The 14,929-nt window shown below is 42.2% G+C and overlaps 1 protein-coding gene across 2 annotated transcripts in view; it reads left to right on the top strand.

Annotated features, from left to right (window-relative positions):
- The window catches only part of PIGN (phosphatidylinositol glycan anchor biosynthesis class N), a 450,907-nt gene that overhangs the window by 257,564 nt on the left and 178,414 nt on the right, over positions 1-14,929 (top strand). For both annotated transcript variants that reach the window (XM_089674856.1, XM_089674855.1), the window contains one exon: positions 75-166. In XM_089674856.1, coding sequence (XP_089530982.1) covers positions 75-166 — 92 coding nt within the window. The remainder of the gene's footprint in view (positions 1-74; positions 167-14,929) is intronic.

Raw genomic sequence — 14,929 nt, 5'->3', positions numbered from 1 at the left:
TTCTGCTTGTGTACATGATCTCCCACAGTGCTGTTACCGATATTTACTTTTTTTTCCTTTCTCTTTCTTTGCAGATAACAACTGTGAGTTGGGTTCTCTTGTGCTTGCTGCTGGCAGTGTTTCCCCTGATGCCTGTTGTTGGAAGGGAGCCCAACATCACTCTGGTGTAAGATCAACATTGTCTTCCTAAAAGCTTTATATCACATTTAGTACGCACTGATTCAGTGAGTCTTGTCAGACACGTGAGCTATTGTGGAGTCGGGGGAAAAAAGGATGTTATTTCAGTAATGAAAGAAACTGCCTGCTTAGATGGGTTGCTGATGGTTATTCTATTGCGCATTAAGTAGATTTGGAGAATTTATAGCATGTACTTATTTTGTATTTGATATATATATATGTGTGTGTATGTATGGATGGAGAGAGAAAGAGATATATAGAGATGTTGTTGTGGATTCCCTTGTGCCCCTTAAACAAAAATCTTAATTTTTAGTTGGGGTCCTTTCTCTCTCTCTCTCTTTTTTTTTTTTTTTTCAAAAATAAGATGTTTGACTTTTTTTTTAAGTCTTTAACCTTTTTGACCTTTTTCTTTTTTTCCATTCTTGGCAAGCAGGCACCTTGTTTATTTTTAACTCTAAATTTCCTGAAAGCTCCCAAGATCGAGTGCTTTTTCCTCACCGTAGTATTTTAAAGTGTATTTTCACTTTTGTAGCCAATTTTGGATGTCACCTACTTAATATTTGTTACATGTTCCCATTAACATAGCATACCTAAAAAAAATTAAAACAAAAATTGCTGGTTGCCATTTTCAGTCATTTTTGCTTGCTTAAATGAGATACCTTACAGGATCTCCCTGCTTTGTAGTGTTTAGAAGGGGGCTATGGACTAATGTTTAACATAATTAACCCTGTCTTTACTGTGTTCACAGTTCTTCATTATTTATTTTTCAGTATGCTGTGTGAATAGGAACAGATAACAAATATACTATATTGCCAAAAGTGTTGGGACGCCTGCCTTTACATGCACATGAACCTGAATGGCATCCCATTCTTAGTCCGTAGGTTTCAATATTGAGTTTCCCACCTTTTGCAGCTATAACAGCTTTAACTCTTCTGGGAAGGCTGTCCACAAGGTTTAGGAGTGTTTCTATGGGAATGTTTGACCATTCTTTCAGAAGCGCATTTGTGAGGTCAGGCACTGGTGTCAGATGAGAAGGCCTAGCTTGCAGTCTCCACCCTAATTCATCCCAAAGGTGTTCTTTCAGGTTGAGATCACAACTCTCTGCAGGCCAGTCAAGTTCCTCCACCCCAAACCCACTCATCCATGTCTTTATGTACCTTGCTTTGTGCATTGATGTGCAGTCATGTTGGAACAGGAAGGGGCCATCCCCAAACTGTTCCCAAAAAGTTGGGAGCATGAAATTGTCTAAAATGTCTTGGTATGCTTACGCCTTAAGAGTTCCCTTCACTGGAACTAAGAGGCCAAGCCCAACCCCTGTAAAACAAGCCCACACCATAATCCCCCTTCACCAAACTTTACACTTGGCACAATGCAGTCATAAAAGTACCGTTCTCCTGGCAACTGCCAAACCCAGACATGTCCATCGAATTTCCAGACAGAGAAGTGTGATTTGTCACTCCAGAGCACACATCTCCACTGCTCTAGAGTCCAGTGGTAGGCGTGCTTTACACCACTGTATCCATTGCTTTGAATTGCACTTGGTGATGTAAGGCTTGGATGCAGCTGTCCAGCCATGGAAACCCATTCCATGAAGCTCTCTAGACACTGTTGTTCTGCTAATATGAAGGCCACATGAAGTTTGGAGGTCTTTAGCTATTGACTCTGCAGACAGTTGGTGACTTATACGCACTGTATGCTTCAGCATGCGTTGATCCCGCTCTGTCATTGTACATGGCGTATCACTTTGTGGCTGAGTTTCTGTTGTTCCCAGTTGCTACGACTTTGTTATAATACCACTAACAGTTGACCGTGGAATATTTAGTAGCAAGGAAATTTCACGGATGGACTTATTGCACAGCTGTTAACCTATCACAAAATCTTAATTAACAAGAATTCAACTGCAGGTGAGTCTAATTGTTCATTAAACAGGTGTTCAGCAGACAGTTGATTATAACAGGGTGTTACTTAGAAAACCCCTTCCCATTTCATGCTGTCAGCAATGGCACCACAAGGAAGAGTAATGTCACAAGGCCTGAGAAAGAAAATCATTTCTGTACACAAGAAAGGTAAAGGCTACAAGAAGAACAGCAAAGCTTTACTTATCAGTCAGAATACTGTAGCAAAAGTGATACAAAAATTTAGCAGAGGTGCAACTGGAACCATCTCACAGAAACGTGCAGGCCGGCCACGGAAGTTAACACCTCGAGAGAAGCGTCTTCTGATGAGAAGTGTTGAAGAAAATCGCCATGCAAGTTCACTGCAGTTAGCCAAGCTAAGAAGTAGAAAGCTAAACTGGGGTGATTGTTTCCTGTGACACAATACGGTGTACTCTGCAGAGGAATGGCATGCATGGGTTTTGTCCACAAAGGAAGCCTCTCCTATAGCACGTGCACAAAAAAAGCCTGCCTACAGTTTGCCAGGGCCTATTCTGAAAAAGAAGAAGACTACTGGGACTCTCTACTTTGGAGTAATGAGACCAAGATAAATGTTTTTGGAACTGATGACTTCAAAACTGTGTGGCATCCACCTCTCCAGATTCACTGCACATGCACACACCTTTTTTCCTCTTTGGCATGCTGTGATTAGCTGGGCCTCCCTATTCCCACCTCACCATTACAGAATAGTGATCCTTGGGCATCTCCTGAGTTCCCACTGCCTGCGGTGCTTGTCACAGAAGGCTTAAACGTTCCCTTTCTGTAATGAGTAGCTGAAGCCCTTGGGGAACATTTCTCACCACACGAGGCAGATCAAGGAGGATAATTCAGGGGGCCTTGCCAGCTCAGGCTCGGCTAAAAGCTCTAGGGGGGCTGTAGTCACATTCCTGTCCTTTCAGCCCTTACCATTACCCTCGTCTGATTCTCCTTTTTCTTCTGCCACACTCCTCCTTCTATCTGTCTAGCTAGTTATCAACCACCATGTCTTACTTATTGGACTGCTTTCAGTGAGATGCAGGAATTGCAAGTAGGACCCCTCAACTTCCCCTTTAGAGTCTGTCTTTGACTTTCCTTTTGTGGCTGCTATGCTGCCTGAGGAGGATGAGGATGGTGCATGTTCTGCTTTTGAGGACTTGAACAAGAAAGAGCCAATATCTGCTGATATCACTGCTGCCCTTATTGAGGCTGTGTGCTCTTGTCTTGCTTTAGAGCAGCCTGAGTAAGCCTATCCTAAGTTTTCCAGCCTGTATTTCCTAAAAATGCTCAAACCTGTTAAGTCTGTTCCAGTTTACTTGTTCACAGAGCTAATTTTGTATGGTAAGTGGCATCACCCTAATAACAATTTTGTCCCTTCTAAATGTTTTGCCCAGCAAAACCCTATTGGCTTCCCTAAGAAATGGACAGTCCCTGTAGTGAACCCAGTCATTTCTAGCCTTAGCAATACCTTAATTGTCCTTGTTGAGGATGTTTGTTTTCAGGGACCTGGTGGAAAAGCACTTGGAAGCCCTTTTTAAGGCCTTGTTCTCTCTGGTCAGTCTTGCCATGTAATATATGGTCATTTCCATGGCAGTCTGCTGGGCCCTGGCTGTGGACTAAAGGCATTCACATGCATATCCTTTGGGATAAGTGCTGGTCTGCAGACCTACTATGCAAAAAGCATTAAGAGCATGCCTTTTGAAGAGGGAAACCTTTGTGGTAAATCCTTGGATGTGTACATCAAGGATGTCACAGGGTATAAAAGTCCCCAGCTAAAGAATGCAATGGTGCCTGCAAGTAAGCTTTTGCTCCTGAGACTAAGAGGAACTCCTTTTGTCCCTTTTTGGCCTCAGGCTCCAAGTTACAATCTGTGGCTTACTTCTACCAGAAGACTTGGATCTCAAAATCTATTAAGTCTTGGAGCAAGCTCTCTTCACAGTGACAACAGGGGCAATCTCTGTCAGCTTTTACAGCCATCAAGTCCAAAGAAATCCAGGGTCCAGAGCTTCATACTCGGGTACAAATTGGAGTTTCAGTTTCTGCCTCCACTCTGATTTGTGCTCTCACATTTGCCTTTTTCCCAGCAAAAGTGGGAGGATCTCTATGCTGCTTTGCAGTGGCTCCTTCCTTAGTCAGTCAAAGCCACTGTTCCAGTCAGGGAAAGAATCTAGGCTTTCAATTGCAACCTGTTCACAGTTCCCAAAGTGAAAGGTGGCATTCTCTCTATCCTGAATCTGAACTTTCTCAACAGGTTTCTTTGGATTAAAAAAATTCAGTTTTTAATTAACCAGATCAGTAAATGCTTTCTTTCAACAGGGAGAGCTGCCCTTGGACAGACATCAAGGATACCTACTTATATATCTCCATTTTCTCATCTCATCTGTTTGAACTGTGTTTTGCTGTGGGCATGCAATATTATTAGTTTGTTGCCCTCCCCTTGTCCTGTCCATGACACTTTAGTCAGCCGGCAAGATCATTTAACACAGACTATTGATTGACAGCGCACTGACTTTGTGGCAGGGTTTTGCTTGTGGGAGTCTTGATCTTTAGCGGCCATCATACGGACTCTCATCAAGGATTTCATTTATTGAAGCAGGGATGAATTTGTCTACTATCGGCAACAGCAGGGGGTGAGTTCCTACACCCCATTCATGCTTGTGCAACACGGCACTTTCACAGAGGGTGAACTACTCTCCACATGTTACCATATATTGCCAGTAAGGATTCCTTTACAGCACATATTGGATCATTTCTATGGAAGTTCCTTATTGACATTTACTCCAGCAACCTGCTAAGCAGGTGATGTTTCATCCGGTTGATGCGTATGCCACTCAGTGCTGCCATCTGCACACTCCTTATCTTTCATTGATTTTGCAAGCCCTGACTCAGGTGCCAGGGTTTAATTTGTAATACGTGCCATACCCTATTCTCTGGGACTGCAACTACTTATTCACAAAATGTATATTATATAGGCGTGCTTGTTAGAGCCCAACCTCTGTAGCTGTAGGATAAAGGTGCCAGATGGATATCAGGGATGGATGAGGGCAGTAACACTGAGGCAGCTCTTCTTAGAGTGGAAACAAGGCTCTAATGCAGGAACATAAAAAAGAGAGGAAGGCGCCTCTAAGTGCAGTATTGACAATTTATTAATAAACGATAGATAAATTGTACTTACAAGATAAATAGTTAAAAAGACTCATCGTGTGGTGTAATATAATCCAGGTGGAACATCCAGCAGCAAACTCTGTCTATAGTATCAGGAAGTAAAGCCCAGGATGTGCCTGTGCATCAAAAATGAGGCTTGGAGAGCAGAGTCGGATGTAGGAGGTGAGGTCTGAAGAAGGAGCCTACTGAGCATGCTCTGAAATGCATTACCGCCCCCTTCACTTCCTACTGTACATCCGACTCTGCTCTCCAAGCCTCATTTTTGATGCACAGGCACATCCTGGGCTCTGCTTCCTGATCCTATAGACAGAGTTTGCTGCTGGACAGCTGGATGTTCCACCTGGATTTTATTACACCACACGATGAGTCTTTTTAACTATTTATCTTGTAAGTGCTATTTATCTGTTGTTTATTAATAAATTGTCAATACTGCACTTAGAGGCGCCTTCCTCTCTTTTCTATTAAACTACTTATTCACTGTGACTGGATTGTACACACCTAATATCTCAGTCGTCGTTATTATCTATACCCAGCTGGTTTCATTTGTTTACGTACGCACTAGATCCACAGTGCATATCCCGGTGGTGCACCCCGATGTTATTGTTGCAATGTGGCAGAAGACAGAACTGTCGTTGTCATCTTAGCACAATTATGTATTATGGCCATGCTATGACGTCTTTATTATTGTTGTTTTAGGTTGTATAGACTACATTGTCTGAGGTGATGGTTATTATGCAGTCTATTTTTCAGTAATATTTGTTATACATTGTATCCTTTGCTAATAAAAGCATTACATTGTTATGTGTTAGTTTACCGCATTGTCCTTTTTGTAACCGCTTTTCTATGAGCACCTTGTTCACACACCCCTTTGCCTATTATTGAGTAAAGGCCAATCAACCTACACAATGAAAGTGTTTTCTGGCATGACAGTGATGTGCTATCTCAATTAGAAACGTGAATGGATACACTATTATACTGTAGGTCTGAGATGTGTTTTAACCTGTGCACTGTCCTAGCTTTCAAATGAGGAACTTAGATTAATATTTTCTCAACACAGGGACCCATGCCTGGAAATGTAATATACAGATTTATGTATTTTAAAAAATGACTATAATGATAGAAAAAAAAACTAGACTAAAGACTAAAACAGTTATTAATACATTATTAAAGAAAGTAGTAAAGGCCTTTTTTATTAATCGCATTTGCTCATAGAACCAATGATTTCCTGCACTTAAAATACAACACTCTAAAGCAGGGGTGTCAAACTAGCGGCCCTCCAGCTGTTGCGAAACTACAAGTCCCATCAAGCCTCTCCCTTTGGGAGTCATGCTTGTAACTGTCAGCCGTGCAATGCCTCACGGGACTTGTAGTGTGGCAACAGCTGGAGGGCCGCTAGTTTGACACCCTTACTCTATAGGGTCATATTTATAAAGCGGGGAATCGGACATTCACCAAACATTGACTGCAGATGAATCTTTCAGGTGCATGTTTTAATGACAGTGATTGCTTCACTACTGGGGAATATTTGGTGAAAGTAACATTTGCTGCTTTATAAATATGCCTCAAAGTGTCTGTCCAGCCAAGCCTATTTTGTTTTAGTTGTGGATAGTGTGGGGAAGATTTAGTCCTCTTTTTTTTCCTGTTCTGCTGACAATGGTTTCACCAGATAGGAAGTCAAGGAGAAACTTGCAACAGATAATCTAGCCTTCCCTTTCTTTACAAAAAAAAATTTATATTTTTGTCTGTTGCTATAGGAGTGTGACGGAAGCGTAGGCAGGACAGAACGCACACGGAGGATGATAAACACACAAAGCTTTATTAAAATATGGAAGGCACTGAATCAGGGTAGAAAGGTAGCGTCCGGGTGCCCAAAAGGGGGGGAAGAGGGGGGAGGAATCCAAACAGTTATAATCTGGGCCACAATAGGGTGATTCCGGTAGCGATGGCCCGAGCACTCGGGGGGGGCAGTCCAGGTAGCTACGATAATCCAGACACACAATAGGCAGTCTGAGCAAGTATTAATCCAAGTGGGCAGTTCCGGCAAGGATAATAGATTTAATGGGACAGTCCAGGCAGGGAAAGTGTGGGCGCATTCAGTGGGGGCAGGCTAGACAGGGCAATATATGGATTCAAGGGGGGCAGTTCAGGCAGGAGAATATGAGCACTCACGGTTTAGGCAGGGGTAACTTCCCAGAGGCACACAGCAGTCAGGAGACAGGGACCCATGCAGCACTCAGCTTTCCAGGGACACAGCGGTAAGCAGGCAGGAACAACTTTCCAGGGACAAACAGCGGCCAGGAACAGCTTTGCAGGGACAAAGTGGTCAGCAGACAGGGACCCTCACGGTGCTCAGCTTTCCAGGGACAACCAGCGGTCAGCAGACAGGAAAAGCTTTCCCGGGACAAAGCGGTCAGCAGACAGGGATCGCTTTCCAGGGATGAACAGCGATCAGCGGACACTCAGCGGGGTCTGGGCTGTGGGGTCTGGCATCAGCTCAGACCTCCAAACAGCAGCCACCGGACAGGAACAGCTTTCCAGGGACAAAGCGATCAGCAGACAGGGACAGCTTTCCAGGGACAAAGCGGTCAGGAGACAGGGATCACTTTCCAGGACAAACAGCGATCAGCGGACACTCAGGGGGGTCTGGGCTGTGGGGTCTGGCCTCAGCTTAGACCTCCAAACAGCGGCCAGCGGACAGGAACAACTTACCAGGGACAAAGCGGTCAGCAGACAGGGACCCTCATGGGCTCAGCTTTCCAGGGACAACCAGCGATCAGCAGACAGGGACCCTCATGGTACTCAGCTTTCCAGGGACAACAGCAGTCAGCAGATAGGAACAGCTTTCCAGGGACAACCAGTGATCAGTGACAGGGACCCTCACGGTACTCAGCTCTCAAGGGACAACAGCAGGCTCATGAGGACCCAGCGGGGTCCTGGCTGTTGGGTCTGGCCTCAGCTCAGACCCCACACAGTGCTTCTCTCGAGAGCAGGGGAGGGGACCAACAGCCTTGCAGGGACTCGGCAGGGTCTTGGCTGTGGGGTCTGGCCTCAGCTCAGACCTCGCACAGCACTCTGTCCCGAGCGGGGGACGAACTGCCTAACCGGGTCCTGCTCTGGTCTTTTATCGCCGGCAACGGCCAGCCCGGCGACAGGTTTCCGGGGCAACAAGCCCTGCCCCCTCACTCCGGCCACGCACAGGGAGCGCGGCCTTTGCCTCCGGTGGGTGCAGAGCATGGGAAACTCCGGGCCGCGCTGTGCCCGCCGAGACAAGGTGGGGGGGGGGCACGCGGAGACACCCAGGTGGCCAGCACATGGAAAATCCACATGCAGGCACAGCGGGGTGTCAGACTCCTCAGTGTCCGGCCAAGGAGAGGTGCGAACCGCACCGCAGGGGGTAGATCTCTGACATCAGGCACAGCCTTTGATATAGGCTTGTGCCGCACCTAGGGACCTGTAAGGGGAAGGGAGGGGGGAGGATGAAGGAGAACGAGGGGGGAGCCATGACAGGAGAGGGGAGGATGAAGTAGAGCGAGGGGGAGACCATGACAGGGAGATATACCCTAACTTCTTGTCTTGTGAAAACATTGTAAACAGAACGAGACGCAAAGGGAAATCTCTCTAATGGTAACTGTGGATGGCAGAAAACGCCCAAAATGCAGAAACTTAAAATACAAGTTTTAGCTGGACATACACTTTCAAGGAAATGTGTATAATTAAAATAGGTAGACTGTCACAGCTGAACTTTACGTTTGAAATGTATAGCTGCCTGAATATTTTAATTCAGACATTTGGTACTTACTGACCCAAAACAATGCAGATCAAAATCTCTGATCTTAATTTGCTTCACTAGCTGCATTCTATTTCCAAATCAGGGTCTTAGTATTTTTAAGAACAAGTCCTCATGCACACTGGACATTTTGATAAGGTGGGTAATGTTAGCTGTGTAAAGTCCCGTTAAAAACGGGAGTTTTTCAGCTTTTGTTAGAGTTTTTGCATTAGTGTTTAGCGCCGTTTTGCCGCGTTTGTGGTTTTTAGCATTTTTTTTTTACCCCTTCAATTTTTTGGTGTCAAGTTTGCAGCATTTTACCACAATTTGGCACGTGTGTCAGTGTTTTTCAGCATTAGAGCATTTTCACAGCTAAAAAAACTCCTCTAGAAACCCACTATTCCTGGGGTTTTTTTTTTCCCAGCCAAAAAACATTCATTACAGTCTGTGTGCATGGACACATAGGATAACATACTGGGAGGTTTACTAGCTGTAGAAACATCAAAAGCCAAAAACAGCAGCTGTAAAAACGTCTAGTGTGCATAAGGACTAAAAACTCATTATCTAATAAAGTTAAATACTGTCCCCCCCAAAAAAAAACATTTCGAAAATTATCTCTGTTAAATTAGATTAAAATGGCAGGCCAGCCAAACTGAAGCCAAATATAAAAAAAGGACTTTTTTTTTACTTAAATAAAATGATAGAACATAAATGTAAGTTCTCAAGCTGCCCATTGGCACCTGCGCACGCAACCAGAGAGTTGAATTCAAACTGAACGGACAGTTGCCAGAGAGTAAAAACCACAGCAGTTTAGAGGGCAATGGGTGCATGGTTCAGTGCATCACACAGGTCCCTTTTTTATGTTGACTTATTATTTGAAGTTCACAAAAGTGACATTTTATTCATGTCACTCTATACCAGAATGATATAATGTGCTAGTGTACAGTGACATTTGATCCTGTATGGTGCGCTGCAATAAAATGCAGCTTGTTGGTTATTTTTCCCAGCTTGCTGCACCACAGCTGCGGGGTGCGTTACAGTGTGAATAGGACATACAGAAAACAATTACTTTCTGTATGTCCTAATGGTGTCCAGCATTTGACAGTGCACATTGTGTGAATTAGCCTTTAATTGGCACAGTATAGAGACGATCATTTGCATGTCATTGACAAATCAGAAGATCATACACCTAAGGGACCTGCTTTGTACACTTGTTGCCTTATTTCTTTTCCCACTATATCTAAAAGGGAACTTGACAAGAAAAACATAAAGTAGTTGCCACTGCTGAGCTGTTTTTGGCAGTGGAAACTCCAGGGCTGTGGTCCCTATTATTGCATCGCTATTCCACTACTACCAGAACAGACATGCAACCAGTGAAGTGCTAGGACAGCTTGTTGTAGGTCCCCATGCAGTGAAGAAAGGATACTTATGATAGTCCCAGAATTTGCACTTTCAGTAATGGCATTTCGCATGTGTCTGGTTACTTTTATCGTCCTATTTTAATGCTTTTTGAAATACTCTGGTTCTGTATGCTGCTTTGCATAAGACATAATGATGGAAAGATTATTTGGCTTATGATATTTTGGCTAAAATAATTGCTGAGCATATTAATGTTAACTGGCAACCCTCATCCAGTTGGATGTATTACCTGTCAGATGGTTTTGTGTTTTAGTTATTTCTGCTGCGCTTTACAGAGCTGTGTTATGCTGTAGATATGACCGTATATTTTAGGTCGTGGAATTTTAAGCTGGAGGTGAGATTGTCCCTTAGTAAAAATCTTTGAGACAACCATGTGACATCTCCCCATGTATAGCACAAAAATCAGCTCGTCAAAGACCTTTGTCAGTATTGCTCAAGTTCTAGAAGGTTGACAAGTTTCATCTAATTTTCAATTTGCTGGTGAAGCAGAAACGGAGATAACTGAGCACTTCTGACTCCTCTATGAATTGCTATACGCTAGTTTGTTATTTTGGTATTTAAACATAATGTAGTGAGCTCAAGGTACATGTGTGGTATGCACTTAGAATACAATTTGTGTATGTGCTTATTCATTAGACATTGTATAGCAATTTAACCTATAATAAACTAATCCGGTTTAACGCTTATGCCCAGCTAAAACTTTTTTTTTTTTTAATGTTGTGGATAGAGTAGGAAAGGATTAGAACCTTTGTCTTGTTTTTGCTGCTCTCTTCTGTTAGAGAGATGTTTCTTCACTAGCTTGGAAGTGAGGGAAAAGTTCCAGTAACAACACAAACCACAATAAAAAGCTTACAAATTTTTATTAACACTGCTACAAGCCCTTACTAACATTTACAAAAATCAATATGTAACATTTATTCACTCTACTTTTAGTAATATAGTGATAACTTAAAATCCTCAAGGAATAGTCCATAAAATGTGACTATATGTTAAATCAAAGCCATATCTTTAAAAGGTGATGTGCCGCCAACAAGAAGAAAGAAGGAATCCTCCACCATCACCACTCACAGCCTTGTACCAGAGAATGTGACCACAGATCATGCTAATTTCATCATATGTTTGTAAGTGCATTACTCTTACTTAAAATATTATTTTAAATACTACACTATGAGGAGCCTTTGTTCTCTTTGTACACATCCCATTATCTCTGAGGTGTAACACTGGATCATTACCATCAAGATACCAGCTGTGGAGTTGTCTTTTTGGTGGAGAAAATTTAGGATCCAATACAGTCAGGTCCATACATATTGGGACATCGACACAATTCTAACATTTTTGGCTCTATACACCACCACAATATATTTGAAATGAAACGAACAAGATGTGCTTTAACTGCAGACTGTCAGCTTTAATTTGAGGGTATTTACATCCAAATCAGGTGAACGGTGTAGGAATTACAACAGTTTGCATATGTGCCTCCCACTTGTTAAGGGACCAAAAGTAATGGGACAATTGGCTTCTCAGGTGTTCCATGGCCAGGTGTGTGTTATTCCCTCATTATCCCAATTACAATGAGCAGATAAAAGGTCCAGAGTTCATTTCAAATGTGCTATTTATATTTGGAATCTGTTGCTGTCAACTCTCAACATGATATCCAAAGAGCTGTCACTATCAGTGAAGCAAGCCATCATTAGGCTGAAAAAACAAAACAAACCCATCAGAGAGATAGCAAAAACATTAGGCGTGGCCAAAACAACTGTTTGGAACATTCTTAAAAAGAATGCAAACTGTTGTAATTCCTACACCGTTCACCTGATTTTGATGTAAATACCCTCAAATTAAAGCTGACAGTCTGCAGTTAAAGCACATCTTGTTCGTTTCATTTCAAATCCATTGTGGTGGTGTATAGAGCCAAAAATGTTAGAATTGTGTCGATGTCCCAATATTTATGGACCTGACTGTATATACATTGATTTTTCCATACTAGCTGTTTTTTACCATATGATCTGTGGTCACATTGTCTGCTAAGAGGCTATGAGTGGTGGTGGTGGAGGATTCCTTCTTTCTCCTTGTGGGCGGCACCTCACCTTTTAAAGATATGGCTTTTATTTAAGTGCTACATATTGGTTTTTGTAATTATTTTATATGCTGCCTGCAATTTTGTGTTATCTGCTTTCTCACCACATATAGTGCATTTAGCACAGGTACGCATCATCATTATTGGATTATCCTTACTAACATTTGCTCACAACTGCGGCTGTTGGATCCGGCCAGAAAATCCTTCTCTGCTCAAGAACTAGGTTCACCACACATTGATGTAAGTATTCTCACATTTTCAAAAGATGATCGAGTAACACTTCTTGGCTGCATTCATGACTAGAGACATGGACCCAGGCAGGGGATCTTTATCATCTTTTCATAAAGGTGGTACACTGACATCTGTGTGCGGTGTTTCTCCTTTATTAAAAGATGATCAAGTAACATCCTCAGCCTGGGTCTATGATTCTAGGCTCTAGAGTTATGGACCCAGGCGTGGAATGTTGCTCGATCATCTTTTAATAAATTGTAAAGTGGATATATTGACATTGGTGTTCAATGGTTTTGCACAGGAATTTGGCAATATAAAACTTTGCAGGGGTTCTAGTCTTCCCCTACGCTACTAAAACAGTTTTTTTTCTCTTTGTTCTTGCTGGAGATCTTCCCACTCTTCCTGTCTAGTGAAGCCATTGTCATTGTGACAGTGTGAATGATATAATTGCGAATAGAATAAACTCCCTCTTTGGTTACTGTATTCTGACAGCTGTTGGTGGCAGCTTTCAGAATACCCAGACAGTGGCTGCATTTGATTTAGCAGGTAATTCTTTGCCAGGTGGGAGGGGATGGCAGGGCCACCCATGGAATTAATTTTGTTGATTCTTCAGGATCCAGACAAAATTCAATTAGTGCATGGCCAGCTTAAGTGAGGGGAAATCTCTCTTGCAGAGACTTAGAGAGCAGTAAAATTCAACAAGGATTTTAATCCTTCCCTACTCTAACCAAAATTGCTAAAAGACTTTTGTTATATTTAAGTGGAAAAAAAAAAAAAATTCTGCCAAAATATTTGTGAGCTGACAACTTCTGTGCTGTCTGCCTATGCTGATTGTTACTTTTTTGGACTACAGAAATATTTCCACCCTATAAAAGAGAAAAGAGGAGAAGGAGGTGCTCTGTAATCCTCAAACACTTCTGTCCTAGGATGAAAGCCCTGATTCTTGTTATTCTTCATTTCCGTTTGCTCATCCACATTGCTGTATATGTAATATCTTCTGAAACAAGCCTCTGCTCTAGATAATAAATCTATTTTTGCTTTATCACACTTAGTAACCTCTTTAACCCCTTGCTGTCTGGGGCAATTTAAAAACAAATTTCACTCATGCTAAAATCAACATTTTATGCTACAAAGTTACTTTAACCTCCGAACATTTGAAAGCAGAGGCCCTGGAAAATAAAATAATGGTTGTTGTAATTAGTTATGTTGATATTTGTGCAGCTATTTATCAAACACACATTTTCAGGAAAAAATGAATTTTAGTGCACACACACACAACATAATACCCAGTTTTTGATAAACTATAAAATATGATGCTGCTTCAACTAAATAGATACCAAACATGTCAAGACTCAAAATTGTGTACCTACATTTTTTTTCATAGGTGATGCTTTAAATTCCTTTATAATTTATCATTGTACAATTGATTTTAAATGGTGCCCCTAGAATTATTGCTCTCACTCTGAAATTCCCGATAACGATAACATTGAATCTCTGTTTACTGCAGGATGTACGTGAGTGTTTGCTATGGCTTGTATGCATGAGAGTGGGGGTGCTTTTAAATTATTATATTTTTATAATTTTTACATGTTTTTATTAACTTTTTTGCTGTCACAAAGGAAAAACAAGCCCTCTATTTGAGCAGTTAGGCAGGTGACAGGTGCGGTTTATGGAGGCATCAGGGGTCTATTAGACCCCAGCTGTCTCCCCTACCCTCCAATACAACTAATCAAGCACAGATCATGTTTGATTAGCAGCTTCCCTGATTGTAGCAGCAAGGGAATTACAGATATGAAACTGGAAGTGATTATATCACGTTTGCCTCTGGCTTCATTAGTCACAGAGGAGATCAGGGAGTGGATGCTTCTCAATCTTCTCTGTAGCTTGCTGTTTCAACTGTTTACCCCATTTTTCTGAGCTTTTCAGAGAAATGAGAAAGCCAGGAAGCCACCATGATTTGTTGTTGATCGTGTTTCTTCTTCCTACAGTAAAAGTGATCAGGTGGCACTGCTAGAATACATTTACTGAAAAGTCGATTGCCGACTGAAACCAGTTCTACCAAGCTCCTGGCTGTAGCTGCACCTTGCGAACAGAATGCTTTTCTATGTTTGATGGTCACCAAGTGATTGAGTGTTATGCATGGTAGATAAAGATTTTCATTTTTTAATATATGTGTTTTTTTTT

Source organism: Staurois parvus, unplaced genomic scaffold (genome assembly GCF_062004578.1).
Source record: "Staurois parvus isolate SC_StPar_1 unplaced genomic scaffold, SC_StPar_1.0 ptg000153l, whole genome shotgun sequence".
Taxonomy (NCBI): Eukaryota; Metazoa; Chordata; class Amphibia; order Anura; family Ranidae; genus Staurois; species Staurois parvus.
The sequence above is the reverse complement of the archived record's forward strand: the minus strand, read 5'-3'. Positions and strand labels throughout refer to the sequence as shown.